Raw genomic sequence first — 25,066 nt, forward strand, 5'->3', positions numbered from 1 at the left:
GCAAACGATATTCATCGCAAGTGGTGGGCGTGGGAGTAACTTGTTTGTTGTTTTGTTGGGTACACGCTCTTGCGGGAGTATCCAAATGAGGGGTTATTTTTACTCATACACTCTACTGCAGCAGTACCCAAAATTGATTAAATAAATTTAGATGGTTTATCTTTGAATCTAAAATTATTATCGTTTTTTTCTTCTTTGCTGACATTTATTATTAATCAAATCACTAAATAAACGACAGACGATTTGGAGCTCGACTTCCTGTTTATTATACACAGACTTCGTGGCTGACTGTTTAGTGTACAAAACAGTTGCGGGGAAGCGCGACTCTAATAGTCTCTCCTGAGCTGAGACTCGACCCTTTGATGGATGTTAGGCCAGCATCATATCTCGAGACCAGCTGGGAGGGAAAATTGGATTTAATAACATAAACATCCTGAAAAACCTGCACTCAGTTTCTCTAAGGAATGGGACAAAGTACACCGAGCGCTCGTTTAATAATTTTATAACCGAATTGCTTATTGAAAGCTCAGCTGATGAAAAATCAGCCGAAATGTTTGTTGACTTCGGTAAAAGCAACTACTTTATTTATCGACGCATAGGTATTACCACCTCCGGAATGGTTGGTAAAGTTGCATGCGTCCAAAGTCCTAAAAATTAAACACAAAAGATGATCATAATATTGTAAAATTACATGTGAAACAACATTTAGGTACCTTAAAGCTAGAACAATCGATATTAAAATAAAAGATAATGTAAGGTTGTTGTGAATACTTAAAATATCATGGAAGAATGCAGAAAACTAGCTACATTTTTGAGTGAAAATGAACATAATTGTTTTTTTTTTTAAATTTTTTTTAAAGGGGGCTGGGGGGTTGTTAGTAAGTATATATGATAAATATTAGTAAATAATGAGTATGTGTGTCCAATCACAAATGGTGACTTCTCAACACTGTTAGAAATTTGTAATTTTAATTGTTAGGATTTGTTTGCTTTCGCAGTTAGGACTTATCATTCGTAGGGATTTAAACCTACTTGTCAAAAAAGGGGAAAAAATAATTCAATATTTCATATCATACTGTCAAGTTTTAGGCAACTATCTCCAAATTATTATATTGTTCACTGCCAACTCTTGTAATATTTTGAGCCTATAACCAATTTATTGCAACGACCTGTTCAAGATAAACAAACACCTGCGAAGGGCAAAGAAAATTCCGAACGACGACGACGACGACGACGAAAACTTTCACTGCCGATTTTCCAGCTTCCCGCGCGCAAAACGCTAAATCAACTCTGCGCGCATTTCGACGCTTGTTCTAGAAAACAAAGCAAAAACAAACTATCACTTTCGCCCTACCCGAACTAATGATCGACCGAATCCGTCGCACCCTTATTACCGGTTCCCCTTATCGTGAAAACAAAATCGAATTTGCTTAACTGAGTGCAGTGCACTCTCGAGTTGGGGGGGCAAAACGATCCTCAAGCAGATTAACCCCATGTGACTGATGTGTAAAGAACTGGAGCGCATCCGCAAGTTCACATATCGCGATCGGTTCCCACTGGCGACAGCTGTCTCAAAGCTCCAGAAAGCCTGTCAACCGATTCGGGCTCAACCGTGGCGCGCGCGCTCGCGCGACGTTACGGTTCATTGCGTTCTGGTTAGCGTTTTGAATATCCCAAAGCAAAAGCTCCCCAAGAAAAATCAAGGTTAGTTTATGCGTGGCTTTGGTTGTGATCGGAACGGAAAATGTGCTTTCCGTGCTGCGTGCAGCTGGTGTTTTTTTGGACGCTTTTGGGTCCAGTGGCGGCGCTTAACGGGGTTTACGTGAACAATCATAAGATCGATAAAATCGATCTGGATAGGATACAGCTGCTGAATCCAACGGAGGGGATTAAGACGGTGGTGACGAAGACGGATCTACTTACCAGGGAGAATTTCACCAATCCAGTGCAGTACTATCAATACTTGGTGGGTAGTGACCCCGCTGGGTATATAGATTTGTTGTGGGGTAAAAATAAAACCTATCTACCATCGATTTTTCGGAGTAGTACAACTACGGAAGAGCCTACGGCAACAACTTGGCGTTATGCCGATGATCTGTCATCAGTGGAGAACACCTTGAATAACACCACTCCGTTCTATAAGGGGGATTACTATGTGGAACAAACCACGAAAGCTACGACGACGACCACCGTTCGACCGGTTAGGAGGTTGAAGAAGCCCAAAACCAAGGTGGAACCTGTGAAGAATCGAACCAAGCTCACCAAGAAAACGATAGAATTGCTGCGCAAGTACTTCACCATCAACTGCACGCTGACTCCGATCCACACGTCGACAACTCCGCTGCCGAGGACAACTACCACGACTCGAAGCGCTCGAACCAGCGCCAAACAGGGTCGCAAGCAGTTAAAAACGGTCAGGAAAACATCCCGTCCGGTTGTGTACGTCTATCCACCGGTCGTCAGCTCGCTCGGGGGTGTGTTGGAAAGTTTCTACAACTACATGCACGATGCCTTTATCTCGAGTGAGTACATTTCGATGGAGGAAGTTGAGGAAGACGAGTCCAAGAAGGTGGGCAGTAAGAAGACGAAGCGAGATTCGAGACATTCGGATGCTGTGGTGGTGACCATGCCCAGTCCTGTACCGGTAGCTCTGACGTCGTCTAAGCTGTACGAACAGGGGACCTCGAAGCGAGTTACGTTGGGGGACGAAACGACGACTAAGAATAAGCTGACGACTAATATTCATGTGACTAGTGAGTATTCGCCGGCTACGCCAGCAACGCTGCCGTTTTCACCGCCTGCGGCGGCTGCCGCGTTGTCCGGTGATAAGGACAAAAGTAGTGAGGAAAGTGAATCGGATGAAGCAGAGGATGGTGATTACTATGGAGGGTTCGCGAATACCAGTTACGAAGATGACGATGAAGATGATGACGAAGATGACGGTAGTCAGGAAGAGGAAGGTAGTGAAGAGGACAGTGCAAGTGATGAAGCCGTGGGTAATCAGGTGGGACTGGAAAAAGAATACGATTACGGTGACGCAAGTGATAAGGTTATGGATTCGGTGAAATTGAAGCACCGCAAGAAGCCCTCTAGTGTGGAAGATTATAGTGAGGAGGACGATTATGATGAAGGGGACAGCGAGGAAGAATCGGACGGTGGTGGTAGTTTTTTCACAAGGATGTTTTCATCCTTAGGACGATTTGTGAGATCGTTGGGGTTTAGACCGCGTACCGCGGTGGAATATGATGATTATGAGGAAACACGTAGTACGACCCCGAGAATGTTAGATCTTCGAAAGCGACCAACTCGTAGCACCGATCAACAGACTCAGATCGAACGAATAGCAGACTCTACAGAGAAGCAACAACCGTGGTATCACTATCCCTCCTACATGTTTAATGAAATACAGGACCCAGCTCCGGAGAATCAAATTCCAACTGCGGATCCGAGTCTCGTCACCGAAGAAAACTCCAACGGCGACTGGTTTCAATTCCTGATGCCTTGGGACTTTTTCAACCCGTGGTCATGGGATTCAATTGACGATACGACTCAATCCACCCAAACGACTACGACTGCCCCGGCTCCTACCGAATCAGCATGGTTTCCGAACTTGTTTGGAGGACCTGCCACATCACCACCATCACCATCAACCCAAAAACCCTTGATCCCCTTCCTGCCGTCCACGGATCCCCTTCAGAAGCCGGAAAATTGGTTCAGCGTAATCGCGCAGCACGTCTTCACCACCACTCGAGCACCGAGAACGACAAAAGCGGCTTCGACAACGCATCTCGGGAAACCGACCAAAGTTTACTACAGCGGCTACCAGCTGTGGCGTGTTTTCCCGCGATCCGCGGAGAACGTTCGCTTTCTAGAGGAATACCGCGTATCACCGGAAGGCGTTAAACTGCAGTGGTGGAAAGGTCCGAGCCTGCGGGGTGCAAACGACATTCTGGTTCCCCCTCATATGCTCGAAACGATGGCCACTTATTTACAAGACGAAGAAATCGCACGGGAAGTTGCGATTAGGGATCTGGGACAGGCGATTCTGTACGAAAATCCTAAGATGACTCGGAGGGAGCAGATTGAGAATGAAGTTTTGCACGGTCATCCGTTGACTTGGTACCGATATCATCGGTATGGGGATATTGTGAAGTTTCTGAACTATTTGGGACGAAGGTTCCCCCGAAATGTGGAGCTGATTCATATCGGAAGGAGCTACGAGGCACGTCCACTGACGGTGGTGCGGGTTCGGTTCGATGAGAAGCGCCGATCGAGTGAAGGGAAGCTGAGCAATTCGAAGTACATGAAGGGTTCTAAGCTTAAAAAAGGTAAAAAGAGAAAAGGTTCACGTGGAGCGCTGTTTATCGAGGCGGGAGCTCACGGGCAGCAGTGGATCGGTCCGAGTGTTGCCACCTGGATACTGGATGCACTGACGAAGGCGATTGCTAGTAATGGTTTGTAACACGGACCAAAAATAATAAAATTGGTACTCACTCGGTTTGTTTTCCTTCGCAGATACCGAACTGGAAAATGTGAAATCACTGGATTGGTATATTCTACCGGTTTTGAACCCGGATGGATACGAATACAGCCACGAGTTCGATCGAATGTGGCGGAAAACTCGATCCAAACATAAGGAAGCTCAAAGTTCGGGAATTTTGTCGTCGGCGTAAGTTTTCTTCTTTACGAACTAATTTCATTTTTTGTCATATTGACTTACATTTTAAGTTTAGTAAAGCGGGCAATGTATGTAGTTTCGCGGGAATGCTAAGATGAACGGGAATAGAAGGTGTGACCAGAATTAGGAAAAATTTTCCCTCGTCCAGACGGGACTCGAACCCGCAATCTCCGTTGTCTCCGGCAAGGTGTTTTGGCCAATTAAACTACTGGGTAAGGGTAACTCTTCCTAAGACCAATGTCGAATCACCCTCTACTATTGTGTTCCCGCATCTCAGCACGCCGCGATGAAACTGCACACACTGTCCTGTGGAAGTTTATTTCTGTCTACTGAGAGAGTGGTCTCTTTACGCACACTATGTATAATGACTTATTATATCTACAGCGGCGCAAGCGATGAGACACGTCAGTTGGTGGCCAACTCCCATGGAACGCTGTAGATATAATAAGTCATTATACATAGTGTGCGTAAAGAGACCACTCTCTCAGTAGACAGAAATAAACTTCCACAGGGCAGTGTGTGCAGTTTCATCGCGGCGTGCTGAGATGCGGGAACACAATAGTAGAGGGTGATTCGACATTGGTCTTAGGAAGAGTTACCCTTACCCAGTAGTTTAATTGGCCAAAACACCTTGCCGGAGACAACGGAGATTGCGGGTTCTAGTCCCGTCTGGACGAGGGAAAATTTTTTTCTAATTCTAGTCACACCTCCTATTCCCGTTCATCTTAGCATTCCCGCGAAACTACATACATTGCCCGCTTTACTAAACTTAAAATGTAAGTTTTCTAGCTCAAGCTTTTAGCGACTTCCTTTCACCACTTTGTTTCAGGTTAAACTGGCTGCAAGCGCAGAGTTCGCTGGTCGTCGACTCGAGCGAGTCCTGTTACGGAGTGGATCTGGATCGCAACTGGGATCACCGTTGGAACCAGGAGGGTGCCTCGCGGGCTGTCTGCAGTGAGTACTACTCCGGCCACAAGGCCTTCTCCGAGCCGGAAGCGCGAGCGCTGAGCAAATTTTTGCTAAACGGCCGACGAAACATTCAGATTTACGTTTCCCTGCAATCGTACGGTCAGACGATCAGCTTTCCGGACGAGAAACGGCCGCTGGTTGAGGGTGAGCGATTCAGCGACGTTCACGAGATGGCCGCCGTTGGGGTGGAAGCGTTGCGTGGTTCCGGAAGTGACAGTTCCTACCGAGTGACGCCCGAAAGTGAAATGTTCCATCCGAGATCGGGCACTTCAGCACAGTTTGCTAGATATGAAGCTGGGATTAAGTACAGCTATACCCTTGAACTGCCAGATACGGGAACGCACGGCTTCCTGTTGCCTCCTTCCAACATTGAGGGCACGGCCAAGGATACGATCGAGATACTCAAGGGAATGGTGGATTATATTTAGATTAAGTATTGGAGAAATGTACAATTAGAGTAGTTGTAGGCGTTAGCGAGGTGTTGAATTTCTGAGAAACTCCTTTAACCAGCACTCGAATCGGACCAAATACTGTTCCAGTTCGTCGAAGTTGGTAAAGCTGCTCTGCAGCGGAGCTGCATTCCCCGGGTTTGAGGAAACGCTGTGAATAAAGCGTTCACAGATCATCACAGCCACTACGGCATCCAAGCGGGTGGCCACATTCCGGAAGCAGACACGCGCATGAGCTTCCGTTAGTTTGCGAAGCGCTAGGAAAGAAGCCTGCGTTAGTGATTCTAGAAGTAGAAATTATCCATTAGACAATGTTTCAAACTAAATTGAACCCTCGAACCTGGCACGGTTAGTCTTGTAGTCACAAAATAATCCCCCAGTAGCTTTTCAGCTTCCTCCGTGAAGCTAACCTCCTGATGGTACATCAGCTTTAAAAACTGTCGAACGTCAGTTCCACTAACGAGCACCGCCTGATCCGCTGGTTCGAAGCTGGCGAGGGATCGTTCCAAAATGAAATCAATCACCGAAGACGGTGTTTCCTCCGGTAGAACAATCGGGATTCCAAAGGTACTACAAAAAAACCTGTTAATCTTTAATTACCACCGCTAACAAAACTCACTTCAAGAAAGTCAACACCGTGCTCAGATCCTGTTTGGCTTTGTGCGAATAATTCCAGCTGGTCCAAATAGCACACTCCAGCGGATACGTGATGGCATGATTCTCAATGATTACCAACCCGGATTCGATCTCACGCAGCAGCCGGATCGAGTTACTCGGCTTCTGCATGGCCCAATCGCCGATATAGCAAACGCCGGTACGAGCCAGCGTCGTCGCACCGCACTCGACAAAGTTATCGTCCAACACGTGACCGCCGGCCAGCGGATCGAGCATTCCGGTGGCGAAGCGACGCGCCAGCTGCCCGATCGAGGACATCAACCTGTGCGAGATGGCCGTGTCGGCACCCAAAGCGATCACGTGGAACGGTTGAATTTGGTTGGACTTTTGAATTGACGCTATGCTTAGCAGTAGACTTAGCTTAAGACTATTGTAAGCACTAGCGGGCACCTCATCCTGGCAGAGCTGCGCCGCCAGCATGTACGAGAAACAGAAATCGCTGTACTTTTCGGTTACTGAGGTGTACAGTTCACGGATCGAGCTTGGAATGGTGGATAACTCTTGATACACTGATGTAACGCTCGCTTCAGAGTCCTCCTGCTTGATTTCACTGCATGTGTATTGCTCTGGTAACGTCCACCCTTGAGTGCTTTTCATACTGAACACCATCGTTGAATCAAAAGTTGCATCCGAATCGCCACTAGAATTACCTTCGGCCGGAGGCGAAGGTTCCCACGTCATCAAAACGTTCAACTCATCCTCACCGATTTCCACCTTTAAGCAATCAGTTGGCTCCACCTGACTGAAAACCTCCTGCGAAACGAACTCCCCGTACGCATTACTCCCGTGAGAAGTCCCCACAACGGCTACCCGAGACACCTCCCGCAGCTCATCGGGATCGGAAACCAAACCAACCGCAGTAGCATCCATCACAGCTTCTCCACCTGCCACGCGTTGAACAGTTGACTCAACGAATTGAAAACTCCCGTAAAAGCGTACTCGTAACCAAGCCGCAGTTGCTGGCTCAAATCATCCGCCAAGCGGACCGAAATGCTTTGGAAGATGCGCCCAACGGTGGTCGGTGTACGCAGACTGTCAACGTCGAACACTCGCACGGTGCAGAAATCGGACACGGCTCGAATGCGTTGATGTTCCTGCTGTGGGCAGCCACAATCGTCGCACTTTGGGACTCGTTTGACCTCACCCGTGATTGTTACCGAGTAGGGATCGTCTGGGCAGACCCAGACCGATTGGAGGCTGTTTACAGTTGGGTCATTATTTTTTTATCAACGCTAAACTTGGATGAGAAATTTATTACTTACATGTACTTTTGGCCAGAACTGAAGGCTTGCACTACGCCGTGCAGCACGGTCAGTCCAATAGAAACGTTCTGTGGGTGAGTGCGGAACAGATATTGTTCCTCCAAGGGCAGCTTCAGTCGCAACCTGCAGTAGACCTGCTCGAGGCGGATCCGAAAGGGTGGCTCGAGACGGCTGAAGAAGGTGTTGGCAATGCTTAAGATGACCTCACGGAAAATTCGTTCGTATAGAATTGGTTCCTGGATGATGTTGGTGAGCAGTTTTTCGTCTGAAAGAAAGAAGCAAACGTCACTCAAAAGGTTTTTGTTCAATTTGACCTTATCGCAGTTTACTCTTCTCAAACTCCGGTTTATTTTTGACCCATTTAATTGTTTTTGGACATTGATTTTCCATTATGTGTTAACTAAAAATATTATATGATGGTCTCTGTTTTCTTTTTACTTTATTTCTGTTTAGTTAGAAAGAGAAAAAGTATGCGATCCCTCGGAAATGGCTTGGAGGGTAACTCCCAATACCAAAGAAGGTGTTTCCGCGTTTGGCCTAGATCCTTATCGAACAATTTCTCCATCGCAGTATCTTTAACGGTTTTTGGCCTTTCTTCACGAGAATAGTCGTCGAAATTATCCTCTTCGAGGCCACGGAACCAGTCACGAGTGTTTCACTTACAGCAGCAAAGCGAGAACTTAGTTGCGCACCTAATATTTTCATTTTTCCGTGATTTGGTTTTTTTCCCTTTACTTCAACTTTTTTATTTTGTTTTAATTTAGAAATGTTCAGTAGTTTTCATTTTGTTTTTGGTCTATTTGTGTAGATCAATATTTTCCTATATTTTTAATCTTTAGTTGTTAGGCTTTCCTTTTTCTATTTTTCTTATATTTTGTTTTCTTATTTTGCATTCTCTTTTTACCTTTTTCATTTTTTCAAGGCTTTTCTCATATTGATAATAACTTGTTTTCCGTTTTTAATTTCTCAACTTGTCTCTTCAATTTTCTTTTTTTTTTCAATTTTGAATTTATTACTTTCGTTTCGGAAATTTCACTCCTCTATTAGCTCTTTTTCCAGGTTTTCTAAACTTTTTTAACTGCATTTTCATATTACTTTTTCGGTTTTTTTTGAAGTAGAATACTTCTCTCAGGAAATTCGGCTACATAGGGATGTGAAATGAAAATCTAAAACCGAAAAAAGTGAAAAATATGTCCAATTTCAAATGCTAATTAATCGGTTAGTATTCGATGGATTTCCTTCGTTCTTGCAGCAATAGATTGGAAAATCTTCTAAGATTCTTCCCAAAATAAGATAATTGTGATTTTATTATTCACACTATTGTACTATTGAAAATAGTCAAGCCTTGTCAAAACGAAAAATTCGACCTCTGATTGGTCGTTATATGCTTGCTTCCCAAGCACGGTCGACAGGATTATATACCTTGCAATTGAAAACAGGCTATTTGGCCTATATAAGAGCCTGTTTCAGCCGGAGCCGCTCATAATAGTTCTAGACAGCGACAACAGCAGTCGTCCTTCCTTAGCAGCAGCACTAGCCCTGTGGTTGGTCACCACGTCTCAGGAGCAGCGCGGTTTTTCTCAGCGTGTGTCGCCAGACAGCCATTATTCCCCCCGTGTTGGGGCAGCATGAAGATTGCCATCAGGAAATCCAATTTCGGAAATCAAAATGCCTTTTTGAAGGCAAATAAACAAGTCATTGAAAGTTAATAATTTTTGTCAACGCAAGCAAGTATTCTGTGTTGCATCCTAGCAATTTAAATTTGTCGCACCCGTCTAATTTACTGAATGTGAAATAGCTTCCACAGTGCATGTTGTCCGTGTATCTTAATTCCCCCAATGTTGGGGCAGCTCAAAGGTTGTAATTAGCAACCGATTTTGAACAGCAAAATGCTTTTTTGAAGGCAAATAAAAAAATAATTGAAGGTTAATGATTTTCTGGCATCAACACGAGCAGACATTCTGTGCGGGATGCAATCAAATTCTGTTATAGTTGTCTAATTTTTACTTCATTTAGCAAACTCCCCACTGTAGGGGCAGCGCAAACGCTGCGATCAGCATAACCGACATTGAATAATAAACTGCCCTGTTAGAACGCATTCACAAAAGCAGTTAGTTCGACTATGCAGAGCTAATATGAAGACGATTCAATCAATCAGCGTAAACAAAATTTCGTCGTCTCCCAGCTGCCAAGTTGCAACATGATGCAACACGCAACAGCGAGCAAACGAAATCGCTTGATGTTACAAGCAGCAATAAGATACGGGTTAAAACCGTTGCGTGTGTGAGAGCACCATCGGTGTTTATTCGCTGGATACACTATCTACTGTCTACTGAACGCAATAATCTGCTTACATGCGACACGGTGACGGGAACATTTTCTTCAACGAAGCTGCACAACACGACACAAAACATGTTATTTTGTTGCTTCAATGAGAGTGCTATCGGTCCGGCTCGACAAGAAATCATTTTTGTGCATCCGTGCTTCGAAACTGAGGAAAAACTTTAGAAACTGAAAAAAGAGGTGGAGCTTATCAAATGATCGCGCTGAGCCGGAATGAAGTCACACATATTTTTCAAGTTATATCATTCCACCACCTACGAAAAATAATTCATTCCTATTTTCATCACTCTATAAGAGCCTGTTTCAGCCGGAGCCGCTCATAATAGTTCTAGACAGCGACAACAGCAGTCGTCCTTCCTTAGCAGCAGCACTAGCCCTGTGGTTGGTCGCCACGTCTCAGGAGCAGCGCGGTTCTTCTCAGCGTGTGTCGCCAGACAGCCATTATTCCCCCGTGTTGGGGCAGCATGAAGATTGCCATCAGGAAATCCAATTTTGGAAATCAAAATGCCTTTTTGAAGGCAAATAAACAAGTCATTGAAAGTTAATAATTTTTGTCAACGCAAGCAAGTATTCTGTGTTGCATCCTAGCAATTTAAATTTGTCGCACCCGTTTAATTTACTGAATGTGAAATAGCTTCCACAGTGCATGTTGTCCGTGTATCTTAATTCCCCCAATGTTAGGGCAGCTCAAAGGTTGTAATTAGCAACCGATTTTGAACCGCAAAATGCTTTTTTCAAGGCAAATAAAAAAATAATTGAAGGTTAATAATTTTCTGGCATCAACACAAGCAGACATTCTGTGCGGGATGCAATCAAATTCTGTTGTAGTTGTCCAATTTTTACTTTATTTAGTAATCCCCCCACTGTAGGGGCAGCGCAAAGGCTGCGATCAGCATGACCAACTTTGAATAACGTTTATTCACTAAAAATTCATCCAAATCAAAACAGGTTTTTGTCTGAGTACAATAATTTGCACAAAAAGACATTAAAAATTTTACCGCATTATTAGACGCGTTTCTCCAATCATGCCTCGTGAACGTGAAGGTTCCCTATCACAGACATAGATTTCGTGCTCCAGCACGTAACAACACGTGGAAACTGTCTTTTTACTAGTCCTGCCCATAATTCAAAAATTGGCTAATATGCCATTTTTACCAAAATCGAGAAAACAGTTTCTCGTGATGGTACACACCCTAAACAAGGTCCCTACGGAAGCCGATTGTCAAAAAATGCATTTGGGAAGGCAGCAAACGTGAAACAATTTTGGCTAATATCCAGAATAATTCTCGCGTAATTTTTCAAAGGGACCTAAGTAACAATGACAGATTCTCTCCTCTCTCACTTTGTTTCGTTAATAACGTCGTCATTATATATATTTTTTAAGCTTTCTTCCCCTTAATCGAGAGATAGTAATACTGTCTTGCTTACTATGCATTGAGTGTTATGAAATATGGAAAAAATAACATAATTATCGATCAAAGATAAAGTAAACAAAGAGAGTCCCTCAATGTTAGATAGGTCGCTTTGAAAAAAATTACGCGAGAATTGAGAATTTGGCTAATATCCAATATCCAATTTGAACCTGTGGCATGTTCACGAACCAGTGTATTATAATTATTACTGAACTGTGTTTCTTACAACTTTCGAAAGTGTGTTGTAGCTTGGTGGTTACTGGCGACAGGTGAGCGATCGTAAGGCCATTGCATTAAATTTGACTTTTTCACGAAGAATATTTGATGCTACAAGAATTTATTTGTTGTACTGCGAAACCCAATGATCAAAACGTGTGACTGTTTCCTTCTGTCATAAACCTTTACATTTAAAAAAAAAAAATGATATTTAGCTCTTTGATTAGGAGTATTATTAATAAAGATAAGATTCAGATTTCATTTTGGATTTGATGAGAAAAAATAGGAAAGTGGATTGTGAGATTACCATGAATAATAATATTTTCGTTATAATATTATATTGCCGCACGTAACAATTGTCTCATCGTCCTTTTCATCCTCACTTGTGCTTCCGTGTTGTTTTATTGAATTTAAAACCATTTGCATCACCAACGAGTACGATATAATTCACATCGTATGGATATTAGCCGAATTGCACACCGTTTTGTCAACTGACCTTTCGTTTATAATTGAAAAAAAAAAACGGCTACTGTGTTAAAAATACGTGGCGGATGGAATTTTTCTACAGATTTCTCTGTTTCACCTCAACGGCAAGGGTCCAGCATATATGAAGGGTGACATACTCAATAAAAAAGTTGTCATGAGCAGTCAAAATATGTTGTACCGATAAAAAATTTTCAAAGGCGTTTTTCTCGATTCGATGCCTACGGCACATTAGCCAATTTTTGAATTATGGGCACTAGTGCAACATTTCTTGGAAGTGTTTTATTATTCTCGGGTAAGAGACTACGAGTGCATTTATTGCATTTATTGAGAAATCCATCGGAAGTGTATTCAGTGCTACGTCTAAATATATGAACGCCAAATACAAGCGTGATGCTCGGAAACGCGCGAAGGACCAGCATGGGGGAAGTGCATCGAAGAAACCAAGCACCAGTACGGAGGTCAATTTGAAAGCAGCCAGAGGTAACACGTGTCCAACCTCTGGTTGGGACGCTGGAGAAGGGCCTTCTACTAGAGGTAGGAGAAATCGAACCATTTTTAGGACAACCAAGCAAATGAATTGAAGATTTAATATTTTCTTGTTCTGAGCTTTAACCAAAAGTTAATTATCTTAATTTGAATTCACATGTACATATACTCTGACTGTTGAAACTTGTTTGCGCCGCGCTCCTGTTCAGTGAGGTCGTATTTATATGTGCAATCTGAAATTGAGTAGTACTGCAACTTCGTTTGCACAGAATTTTCAATACTGCCAATGAGCGGTCAACATTTATTTACTAGGAAAAATGACTGACACGCAAGCAGCCGGGTTATCTTTCTTGTAAAAGTATTCTACTTCAACCTTGCGGTCGTGGCTTTGCACACAACCATCCTGTGATTTTTATTGTAGGGTACAAATTTTTCATATTACTACTTTTTGCTGTGTTTTCTATGTTATTTTCGAAAACTATTTTTAGTTATTCACTTTTTTTATTTCCCATTTTATCTTCTTGTCTCAAGGGTGTTACGGTCAAAACCTGGTCAAACAAAAATGTTGTGTAAATTAAAAAATCAAGTCATGTTTTTTTTCTCATGTTTAATTCGTACAGAATAAAGTACTCAAGTCTCCTTTTTTATCGAATGCGAATTACCGGACTTTTCTCTTACCTTCTTCCATCAAGTTTTGTAAAACATTCTTGGACACTTTGTTCACCGCAGAACGCTAGTTAGCCTTGAACTCGTTCACGCATCTCGTTCACAACTGTCTTTCGTGTTTTCTTTACATTCCGCTTGGCGATAGCCCAGTATATTTCTATTTGGGCGGGGTTTTGGTGTGTTGGGAGAGTCTAAGTCGACACTCCGGCTCGTTTTTCAGCTAGATTCACAGTTGAAGACGACACTCCCAGTTTGTTTGCGACATCTCGGACGGGAAGGTTAATATTCCGCTTAAAAGTGCCGGCCATTCTTTTCGTCCTTTTTGCGGATTTTGGATTTTGATTTAACCCCAATCTTGTCTTCCTGGCGGGCAACAAACGTTCACCAAACATTAGGGTAAAACGACCGGTTTTGGTCATAGTATGTTATGTATGAGAGATATTTGTCCTTCTTCCTTTGAAAAATATGTAAGAAAATCAGTTTAACGGGGAAATCGGATGAATTCGCCTATATTCTGCATTAACATTGAGTTTAAATCAATAAATTGTTATTTTGTTTACATATTTTCCAACTAAAAAACTTCTATTTCGGCCATAGCATTTCTAAATTGGCCGTTTGGAATTCCTATTTTGGTCAATTCACGGAAATGTTGAAGTTTCACGAAGTTGTTTCAAAATTTGGCTTTACCATCTAGATGTTATTTATCAGCAGAAAATCCCTGTTGTTTAACTAACTGAAATGCCAGTATATTAGTCAAGCTTCATAATAATATCATATTCACACATAGCTAGTAGTGCAAAGTACTTCGAGTTAGGATTTTATTTAAAATGAGTGAGATATTTAATAACACTGACATCACATCATTGATCTATAATAGTTATTCGTTTGTCATTGATCCGCTCTTTACTATTTTCACATAGAAACTATTCGTATTGTTTGCTAACAGCAACCTCGGTAACTCATGTGCCACTTACTATAGTCACCAGGTTAAGAGTCCGAAGCGTAATTTTTGGTAAATACAACTGAAGTTACAGTTTTGTAAATAATCTGATCAAATGGAAAACGGATTTTTTTTTGTAACGGTGAGACAGCGGTGCTGTAGTAATACAATATTTATAATCAAAAACCAGTTTTGTAATTTCACATATCCCATGCGATAATAACCACACGAAAAACTCCGTACATTTCATATTTCGCCTAAACGCCAATACATTACCATGGTTTTGTTTACATTACCAATATCAGGATTATGAATCATGAAATTGCATTGATATATGGCCAAAAATGGATCAGTTAAAAACGTTAGACAAAAATCATACCAAAAAGTCTATTTTTAATCCATGTGCTGTAGTAAGTTGTGCCTGATGCTGGTAACAAAAGTTGTTATACAAACTTATACAAAGCTATGCCCTGAAAAAAATAGCTTGCAAATTATCTTAATGTTAGACTCAACAACAACACGAAAAACTCCGTACATTTCTTATTTCGCCTAAACGCCAATACGTTACCATGGTTTTGTTTACATATGACCAATATCAGGATTATGAATCATGAAATTGCATTGATATATGGCCAAAAATGGATCAGTTAAAAACGTTAGACAAAAATCATACCAAAAAGTCTATTTTTAATCCATGTGCTGTAGTAAGTTGTGCCTGATGCTGGTAACAAAAGTTGTTATACAAACTTATACAAAGCTATGCTCTGAAAAAAATAGCTTGCAAATTATCTTAAAAAAAAAAGTAAAATACGCATAAGCATTTGCTACAGTTCGTAATAATCTTGTCGAATAATATCAGCAGTTTCAATAAGAAACCTCAAAATAGAAGAAATTTAAGATAGTTTTCCATAACTATCAATTTTGTTTTATCATGGCCACAACTGGTGCTTCTACCCTATTATAACTTTGGCGACGCTTGATTTGACCACATTCAACAATTTTCCCGTTTTTGGATTTTCGCGATTCGCGAGCGAAATTCTGATGCGTTGTCTCTCTTGCTTCAACGCATTTTTCACAACTGAATGATACTTTAAACACGAATCTTGAACGAGGGGTGTTCAGGTTTTTTTAATGCACGAATAATACGGCAAATTGGGTATTATCTAATTTTAATTAGAATTTTCTATATTTTTGTCTTCGTTTTTCATTTTTAGTCAATTTATGTAGTTAGTTTCTTAATTTTCAATTTTGTCACTTTTACAATTTTTAACTTACCGTTTTTTATGTTTTCGATTTCTTGATTTACTATTTATTTTTTTAGATTATGCCGTTACAAATTTTATTTTCATTTTATGTCAGCCCCCCCCCCCCCCCTCCCTTCAAAAATCTTGAATATTGGAAGGGGAAGAAAAAAAAGCTCAAACCGTTTTGTTCATTTCATTGGTTTTCCGACAGCATAAATGCTTAATTTAGCAACAGACAAGTCAGGTGACAGCGAGAGTATCGTCGAAAGGCAAGCGAAATAAATAATAATAATAATAATAAAGTATTATTTTTCAACATTTATTTGAGTGCAAGTTACAAACGTTATAACTTGCACACAAACTTTGATCAAAGATATTTCTTTTTTTTTCGTCTCGGTGTTATTCATTTTTTTGCCACCCTCTCTGCTAACTTTGATAACCTTGGACATAAAAAGAATTCGAAATTTGTATCAGCCATATCTTTAATTAATTTATTATATCATAATCATTTCCCTCGTTTTCTTTTTATTGCCATGATTTTGTATTTACATATTTTCATATTTTTAAAATGTTTTTCTGACTTTTTGTTGATTTGTTTTATTTTCCACTGCCAGTTCCTGATTTTCAAATTTTCAATGTGTTTGTTATATCCTCTCTATATTTTTTATTGCTTGTCCAATGCTTCTGCTATTTGCATATTGATATGTGTTTTTCGTTTATTATTCGGCTGCTATTTATTCTGTTTGATTCCGTTTCTTAAATTTAAATATGCTTTATTTTATCGCTTGTTCCGTTTTTTATTTTTACTACTATTAGAATATGCGATTTTTTTTGCAGTTCGTACTATTTTTTTTTTAATTTTCAACTATCATTTTTTAATTCCTTTATGTTAATTAAACTCTTTCACTTTCTAATTATTTCTCTTCTTCGCTTCTCACCAATTTATCTATTTTCTCGTTTTGTTTTTCTTTTCGTGTAGTATTTTTTTCTACTATATATTTCTGCTTTTCGGTTTTATAGTTTTTTCTTTTATTTTTTGAAGATTCTGTTTTTTCAGTTTTGCTAATCTTACCTATGTCAGGTTATTTTTAATATTTTCTAAGCCCTTGCTATTTTAATTTTTTTATGTTTCTTATATTTTAGTTCTGAAATTTTTCTTCAGGTTTTTATCAGTTTTTGAAGTTTATGCTAAGTTTTGTTATGAATGACATAGTTTTTAAAATTCATTAAAGTTTTTTTTTAATTTTCCACTGTTTACTCTGCGTTTTTATGCATTTTAGAGGTTGTTAGGTTGGTACCTCTACACAGAACTGTTAAAAAACTTTATTCTTTCTTTTTTGTTCATTTTGAGCTCTAGGACTCGTTCTTGTGAACCAGTGTTATCCTAATGATTACTTTTTTTCTATTTTACATTCACTTATTTGTAGAGTGTAGAAATGTACTTTTATTTTAATTTTTCTTGTTTTTCTACAATTAGGGACTGTATCGAAAAGTTATTAGCAACATCTATTTGTAGATTATATTTGAAAGGGCTTGACAATTCTTTTCATGTTTTCAGTTTATTGAAGTTTGGTTCAGTTACAATCAATATAATGGCTTACATAAATCAAAAACTTATCTTCTGATAAACGAACGCACTTTTGACCGAATGCCTTTCATTAAATTCTGCACAGTCACTTTAGTGCATTTTCTGGATGCTGATGTCCAATTTTTTTGACGTGGGACTACGTCTTTGTTTACTATACTGGGATGCATTCTGTAAAATTGTAAATGAAACGGGCAAATGTTGCGTCAGATTTCAAACGTTAATAACAGCATAACCACACGATGGATAACAATAACCAATATGTTGTTGGATAGATAAAACATGTATAACAATTTTGTAATATGCTAATTATCACTCTAATTTCATTGCTAAGCAGTAAAATTGATAAAAAGTTTCAATAACAAATTTACGCGAATACACCAATTACATGCGAGCATTCCTAGCACAGACGACATGCATGGACACCATCCGTTCCCTGCGATATTCTCTGTATCAATATCGAAATAAAAATTGACAGAGTCTCCCCGTCCCAATAGGTGAATTTATTTTTGCTTCCATGAGCTTAGACTAATATGATGTCTCGAAGGTAAACGTTTTCCTAAAGGTTTGAAACAATACCCATCCTTGAACAATTTCCAAACCTGCGTGTTAATTTCTGAAGAACCTAATAAAAACTGATGTCTTGAAAGAAAACATGCCGGTAAAAGCAACAGTACCAGTGGAGTAAAGAACCGCAGGTCTCTCGTCGTCTATGATTGCAGTGGTACTCTTTTATTCGTATATTTCAGCGGTACACTTCTATTCGTACTAGCGAACCTATACATTAGAGAAATGACAAGACACTCACCGTTAAGGCAACTGTCAACATCAAAACGGGCGAGTTGTATCATTTTGCATTGCCGTTATCCGTTTTGATGTTGACAGTTGCCTTAACGGTGAGTGTCTTGTCATTTCTCTAATGTATAGGTTCGCTAATTCGTACTGAAGCGGTACTATTCGTATTGCAGTGGTACACTTTTATTCGTACACTTCTATTCGTGTGCAATTGATGAAAAACTGCAATGCTGCTGTTGATGGTGATTGAAAGTTTATCTCATAAATATGATAACCATAAACTGCTCATAATCGCATATTTGTAACATTTGCAAAATTGTTTGTTCGAGTAAATCGCACTTTAATATTTTGACCTTAAATGCATTGTTTCTAATATATTCTTGCAAATAGACACTTTAGCTAAACTTAGTATCATGAAGAAAGCACTACTTTACACTATGTATACATTGAATATTATTCTCGAAGTCGAATTGGTTGAAATTTTCGCAATGATACATTTATGTCGTTACTTTCAAGCTATTTTTGGAATATATCACAGGGAAAATGATTTTTTTCATGTATTCAACAAGCATGAGCTGAACATCAGAAACGGATCACTGGTGGTTGGTTACCGGACCAGCATAACTTCCGCGTTCCATAGGATGCAGATGTGGATTCAGATGCAAACTTTTTTGACAAAAAAGTTGGAAAAGTTAAGTAGTGTGACAATTATGCGGTTATTCACGCTATGTGACAAAACAACTTGGTATTTTTTACGACTTTTTTCAAACAAACATAAGCATATTTTTTTAGATGTGAAAAGTAAATACTATTCTAAGCATTTCCCAATAAAAAGCACGAAATCCATAAAATGTCGAATGTTACATCTATGCGATCATAGGCAGTAAATTACTCAACGAGAATTGTAAATTTTTGCAACGGATATCTATTTATTTTATCTTCGATATTCACTAAATAATCGTCACCGAATAGTATCGAAAGAGTAAATTCCTAAATATATACATTTATAGAAGAGTAATAGCCTGCAAATGCTTGTGATTTTTTTGTTTATTTACTAAGATTCATTCAGAATCTCGTTTTACATTTCAAAATTGTCAGATGATATATTATTATTTTAGGCTTTACCATAATAAACGTATATTACCTGTCTTCGTAATACAGCGAATGTAGTTGAAGGCAAACGAAAAAAATTGTCAAGCAAAAAATATAAATGTAATTGTGGATTGCTACGATTTTTTTTTTCATTTATAATTTATTTGACACGGCACAAATACAAATTATTGTTTAACGACGCCAATTATATCTGGTAGCTTACTTTCTAAAGTATCTTAATAACTAAAAGCAAATTGTTTATCCTTGCTGCCGACTACGAGCTGAAACTAAATCTAACTTAAAGCTAGAATGTTTTGCATTAAATGCACTGGTTTGTTGTTTGATGGTTTTCCATTGCCATTGGTAAGCAGCATATGTAATATGTTCCACTACTGGGCCAAGATGTTACGGACTGGCATATTGGGTTGTCTCCCTCGGGCCCTGAGAGTATCGTGCGGGTCTGGTTGCTGTTTCCGGATCCGGAGTCTCAAGGTGTTCTTGTCGTTTGGTTGGATGTAGGCGGAAGGGAACAGGACTAGACTGGGGCGTGGATGGATTTCAGGAAAACGTATATAAGGGACATGTAGATTGCTACGATTTTTTGCTGGAACTTGTTAATAATTTTGTTTAACATACACCCAACGCAAACGGGGAACATTTTATTACTATAGGGCAATTTTTTATTACTTATTGTGTCTTATGACTGCGCATTATACACAAAGAGTAACAAACAAAAAGTAATAAAAATTATGACGGCCACATGCTTGTATGTGTTTCTGGAGGAGATATGTTCAGCCAAGCACCGCAATGCATGTGTTAGCAAGACTTCACTCGCTGCATTTGTATTGATGCAACGATCAGGTTCATTTTTGTCCCCTTCATCCACACATAATCAGGATCTCAACCGTCAACCTCAAATGTCTAATTAGAAACACTTTCGTTTCGTCCCCCAGTGTTTACTTGAAATGGAAATATGTAATACTGTCTGACCAGAGTTGCCGAAGCTGCGAATATTGTCTGGATAGGCACGAGTATTGTATTTTCAAACTGGTGCAAATAAGTTTCCATGAACCAATGAGTATGTGTTTTAGATATCTTGCAGGAAAGCGAATGTTTTTGTTTTTCTCTAACGCAGTTTAGAGATCGTGATGTCATATTTTTTCTCTTCTCCGTATTCTCCGTATGCGTGTATAGTTCACGCACACCGAATGAATTGGAGATTGAAGAAACTTGTAACATGTGCAACATATGCGACGGTGTGTGATTTTTTTTTTTGCTTGAGATGGAGAGGGAGCAGTTTTCGCCAGAAAAAATCTTGCATGTAGTTGAAACGACCATTATTAGATAGTCGTACTCCCGTAACACGTGCTAAATATATGGCAGTATGTGTTGTTACTTGACTGGGGAGGAATTTTATTGCCTTTTAAATAATAGGTTTGTTACCCAAAAGGCAATTTTGCGCTATTGCTTCTAAAGTAATAAGGAAAAGTTTTGCGTGTATCTTTTTATGTTTGCCAATTAATGAACCTTTGTAAGGGCTTCCATATTATTTTGAAAGTAAGATCCATATTAAAGATTTGATTGAATTAGAGTTAAATAAGACAAAACCATTCATTATGATAACGTAAGTATTATTGGATTTGGTTTTTGAGGATATAGAGTTAATTCTGACGTTGACGCATTATGAGAAATTCTTGGTGCTTCTTCAACAAGCACGATATGCTTGTGCCTTGTCAAATACAAGTTGTTTGCACAAAAAAATACTACAGGCATAATATCGTCAGATATGAACGATATTCTTTCGAGTGTTGTTGAATATATATCAAAAATTGATTTCCAGGGGAGGCTGAAAATAAAAATACGTACAGTCGCTGAGCAAACACATTGATTCTGTATGCAAACTCTGTATAATTTGTAGCAAAAAATCCCCTAATTACAGTGTTTAGTCCCACGTCACCATTTCATACAACTCTAGGGCTGTATACCTTGTAGTATTTGAATTCTTCCATGGTTTGGGATACTGTCCCCTCTTTCCTGAAGATCGCCTTCACGATTGCCCAGAATCGTTCAATTGGTCGGAGCTCCGGGCAGTTAGGTGGATTGATGTTTTTCTCGACGAATTGGATATTATTGTGTGAAAGCCACTGTAGAACAGATTTGGCGTAGTGTGCAGAAGCCAAGTCAGGCCAGAACAGAGGGGGAGACTTATGCTGTTTATAGAGGGGCAGCAATCTTTTCTTCAAGCATTCATCAAGGTACACTTGAGCATTTATTGTACCTTTCGTAAAAAAAAATAGATGACCGCAAACCGCAAGTGCAAATAGCTTGCCAAACAAAGACCTTTTGTCCAAATTTTTCCAACGCAACTGTGCAGTCCGCATCGTCCACATCCTCCTCCACTGATTTTGTGTAGAATTGCGGTCCCGGAAGTGTTTTCGCATCCTGCTTAACGTATGTTTCGTCGTCCATTAAGATGTACTTGCCCCAATTGTCCAGAATCCGATTGTACAGTTTCCTTGCCCTTGTTTTGGCTCGAGATTGTTGCTCTACCGACTTTTTTGGAACCTTCCGCTTCTTATACGTCTTCAAAGAGTGCCTAGTCTTGATTCTTCGAATCATCCCAATGCTGGTTTTGAATCTTTTGGCCAAAACACGCGTTGATTCCGATCGATGTAGTTTAATGTACTCGAGCACTTTACCATCCAGCTCGGGCATACTGGGACCAGGTCTCCCCCCGCATCTTGGTAAATCCTTCAAAGTACACTCGTGTCCATACTTACTAATAAAATTTTTCACGCTTGTGTGGTGCACTTGATGGCGTTTTGCTATTTGATTGTAGGTAACGTTCTTTTCGGAGCACCAAGTGTGCAGAATTTTCTTTCTGGTTTCAAGATTTATTCTAGCCATGTCGAAAACAAACCACTAAATTGAAACAAAAGGATTGCACAACGTTTCTTTGACATGTAAACAAACCTTTGCAAGTATACACACAAAACGAAGTTTAGTCGTTTTTGAGTAAATGATTTTCAAAAAATGCTAATTACTTAACGATACAGTTCTTAGAGAGTTTTCTATTCGTTACATTGAAAATGATTTTGAGCTAAACAATCGTCATTGACAGGAATCGTTCCTTTTCTTATTTCAGTCAAAGAAAACGGTGGCTGGAGTGCATCGAGTTGAAAAAAAATACGAAAATGCTCTGAGTGAAACAACGTGCAGTGATAGGTTCGTTAGGAATAGCTTGCTGTTCGTTAGTTGATGAATCTTCTTTTAATTTATATGATCTATTCATGACTTCCAAATTCTTTTTTAATTTGCGCTTGTCAACCTTTTTTTTCATTTCCTGCTCATATTTTTAGTTATACGTTTCTTCTCTTTTCTTGTTGCTGTATCATTTTGGCCACTGATTTCATTTTTTTTTTCATTGTTTACTCAAGTTTACTTTTTCCACAGACTAACAGACATAACACGTCGAACAAATTTTCAATAAAATCATCGTTTGGATGATTCCAGTAGTTTACGTTAGTAACACTAGCACCATCTGCTGTTCGTGTTCGTCATGTATTTCGACATCAGCGCCAACGTTACTGCATGTGTCGAATGAGGAACTACAAAATATGTATGAGATTGCATGACAGCGCCCTAGACGACGTTTTCGCGCGATGACTATTATTCGATTGAAAATTTGAAATGAACATTTTTTGTTGCGATGGAGCTAGGCTAAAGTGTTACGTCTGTGCTTTTTCTTTTCTAATTTTGAAACGTTTCCTTGGTTTTGGTCTATATCTATTAGGGTGGTAAAGTGATCGATTTTTCAGAAACAAGTTTTTTGGTTCATTTTCGGGCCCCAAACAGCACTAAACTTACCGAAAGTCGATTGGTTTTGTCTCTGCTTGGCGCATTGCGTTTTAAATTTGTATGAAAATTTATATTGGAAAACCTACTTTTTTGCATTTACCTTTCTAGAGAGCTCAATAATGCTCTAATAATGTACTACATTATGTTAAAATATAGTATTTTAGATGCCTAACAACTTTGCAAAAGACACTGGAGAGCTAGAATGTCCCTAGAAAGAGCTATAGCTGTTCAAAAAGTTGAGTATGTCAATTTAAATGCGAAAAATCTTGTTTTCTGCCAACATTACCAATGTACCGGCGTCAGTATGATTCCCATCAGAAGTAACCTGTCGTAACGAGTTTATACACTCAGCTGGATCAAGCAAACAAATTTAGGTCAATATTCTAGGCGTAGGTAGAATCTACGTGTTTCAAAGGTTACTTCTGATAGAAATCTGACTGACGCGGGTACACTGGTAGAAAAAATGATTTGCAACATAAATTTCGACATAATCAACTTTGAACGGCTCTAGTAGGGTGTAAAGCTCTTTGGTGTCTTTGGCCAAGTTATTGGGCATCGAAAACCCTACCATATAAAGTCATGAAACCTATGGTTTGGGCCATTTTGAGCTCTTTAGGATGAAAAATCTCTATATAAATTTGAAATGCAATGCGCCAAGCGGAGACAAAACCAATCGACTTCCGATTAATCTAGGATTGTTTGGGGCTCCAAATCGACCAAAAAAAAAAACTTGATTTTGGCTTTCTGCTATCAAGTTTCGTTTTTTTTTCTAAATAAAGCTTCCCCACCCTAATATCTATGATCACCAGTGTTTGTTTTTTCCTTCGTTCACTTAGAATTTAGTTTTTTTTGTGTGGACCCCACAGCGACCCGTAGTTTTTTTTAACTTCTGGGCAAAAAGAGTGTTTAGTCCCTGTAAAAACTATTTTTTCCCACCACTCTATCTGACATTCGCTCTTAATTCTGATTTTTTACTGTTTTCTCTTTATCTTTTGTATTATTTTTTCGCTTCGCAAGTGTGTCAGTATGTTTTTTTGTCCATGTTTCTGTTTTTGCTACTTTTGCTATCCAGCAACAGTGTTCCTATCGTTTATTCTCTGTTTACTTTTAGTTTGTTTTAGATTAGTTCACTGTGTTGTTTTTTAGCACTTTCGTTCAACGTTTTATTTTCCATTAAACTAACTACTATTTTGAATATTTGATATATCAAAAATACATTCTTTCTAAACTTCAAAATCAGGATTAACAAAAAAAAAATTGATTTTGGTCAGTCCCACGTTACGAATAAACGCATAACAGGCTCAGAGCTAAAACCAATTAGCAGAAAATCATGGTAACTTTCATTAAAAGATTAAATAAAGTGTACTGATCGGAACAACAATAACCTTATTGCATATAAGAGTATTCTGCACAAATATATTTACCTCGGATGAATACTTATTTTAAATTTTTGTTTTTTTGATTGAATCCATGGGAAGGAAAAAATGCTATGGTTTACCTGCGTCTACTGCGTATTACTCAGTTGTACGTTTTTGGCAGTGTGACTCTTATGCGTTTATGGGCAGTATAGTATAAATAACACTTTTCCACTTACCAAACTTCCGCAGTGGCGCGTATCCAATGTACAGCGGCAGTACCAGCGGTCCCAGCAGTAAATCTTGATCGTTTCCTTCCTGTAAGTAGCGCTCGTGAAAGCCGCTGCAAACCTGCTGCACGAGCTCCCACAGCTCGGTCCGCTGGATGAGCAGAACGATTTGCTCACGCAACTGCAACTCTTTTTTCAGTCCCTCCAGGTGGCACTCGGTAAACAGGTCCGAATAGATGCGCCTTCCAGTGTCGTCAAAGGTGGACATTTAAAAACTTTACTAAACGCTTTTTTTCCTCACGCGAAGTAAATAACGATGAACACC

The 25,066-nt window shown here is 39.5% G+C and overlaps 3 protein-coding genes across 3 annotated transcripts; 1 reads left to right on the forward strand and 2 right to left on the reverse strand.

Moving 5' to 3' along the window:
- Positions 1-942: 942 nt before the first annotated feature.
- LOC129718357 (uncharacterized) lies at positions 943-6,110 on the forward strand. Its single transcript, XM_055669067.1, has 3 exons — positions 943-4,454; positions 4,516-4,669; positions 5,508-6,110. Exons 1-3 carry the CDS (start codon positions 1,745-1,747, stop codon positions 6,073-6,075), a joined length of 3,432 nt encoding a protein of 1,143 aa, XP_055525042.1. The 5' UTR covers positions 943-1,744; the 3' UTR covers positions 6,076-6,110.
- LOC129718358 (minichromosome maintenance domain-containing protein 2) lies at positions 6,069-7,789 on the reverse strand. The gene is made up of 3 exons (XM_055669068.1): positions 6,716-7,789; positions 6,437-6,666; positions 6,069-6,380 (listed from the first exon to the last, which is right to left on the reverse strand). Exons 1-3 carry the CDS (start codon positions 7,639-7,641, stop codon positions 6,118-6,120), a joined length of 1,419 nt encoding a protein of 472 aa, XP_055525043.1. The 5' UTR covers positions 7,642-7,789; the 3' UTR covers positions 6,069-6,117.
- On the reverse strand, positions 7,641-25,009 carry LOC129716567 (uncharacterized). Its single transcript, XM_055666402.1, has 3 exons — positions 24,751-25,009; positions 8,034-8,298; positions 7,641-7,968 (listed from the first exon to the last, which is right to left on the reverse strand). Exons 1-3 carry the CDS (start codon positions 25,007-25,009, stop codon positions 7,641-7,643), a joined length of 852 nt encoding a protein of 283 aa, XP_055522377.1.
- Between the last annotated feature and the right edge of the window lie 57 nt (positions 25,010-25,066).

Source organism: Wyeomyia smithii, chromosome 1, assembly GCF_029784165.1.
Source record: "Wyeomyia smithii strain HCP4-BCI-WySm-NY-G18 chromosome 1, ASM2978416v1, whole genome shotgun sequence".
Taxonomy (NCBI): Eukaryota; Metazoa; Arthropoda; class Insecta; order Diptera; family Culicidae; genus Wyeomyia; species Wyeomyia smithii.

What these genes read in the sequence shown, in the direction of transcription:
- LOC129718357 (XM_055669067.1), top strand. Translation starts at nt 1,745, where the DNA reads ATGTGCTTTCCGTGCTGCGTGCAGCTGGTGTTTTTTTGGACGCTTTTG. An exon ending in GAAGGCGATTGCTAGTAATG is followed by an intron (nt 4,455 to 4,515) that starts GTTTGTAACACG and finishes TTTCCTTCGCAG; the next exon opens with ATACCGAACTGGAAAATGTG. An exon ending in TCGGGAATTTTGTCGTCGGC is followed by an intron (nt 4,670 to 5,507) that starts GTAAGTTTTCTT and finishes ACTTTGTTTCAG; the next exon opens with GTTAAACTGGCTGCAAGCGC.
- LOC129718358 (XM_055669068.1), bottom strand. Translation starts at nt 7,641, where the DNA reads ATGGATGCTACTGCGGTTGGTTTGGTTTCCGATCCCGATGAGCTGCGG. An exon ending in ACGGTGTTGACTTTCTTGAA is followed by an intron (nt 6,667 to 6,715) that starts GTGAGTTTTGTT and finishes GTTTTTTTGTAG; the next exon opens with TACCTTTGGAATCCCGATTG. An exon ending in TACAAGACTAACCGTGCCAG is followed by an intron (nt 6,381 to 6,436) that starts GTTCGAGGGTTC and finishes TTCTACTTCTAG; the next exon opens with AATCACTAACGCAGGCTTCT.
- LOC129716567 (XM_055666402.1), bottom strand. Translation starts at nt 25,009, where the DNA reads ATGTCCACCTTTGACGACACTGGAAGGCGCATCTATTCGGACCTGTTT. An exon ending in CGCGCCACTGCGGAAGTTTG is followed by an intron (nt 8,299 to 24,750) that starts GTAAGTGGAAAA and finishes TCTTTCTTTCAG; the next exon opens with ACGAAAAACTGCTCACCAAC. An exon ending in AGTTCTGGCCAAAAGTACAT is followed by an intron (nt 7,969 to 8,033) that starts GTAAGTAATAAA and finishes AACTGTAAACAG; the next exon opens with CCTCCAATCGGTCTGGGTCT.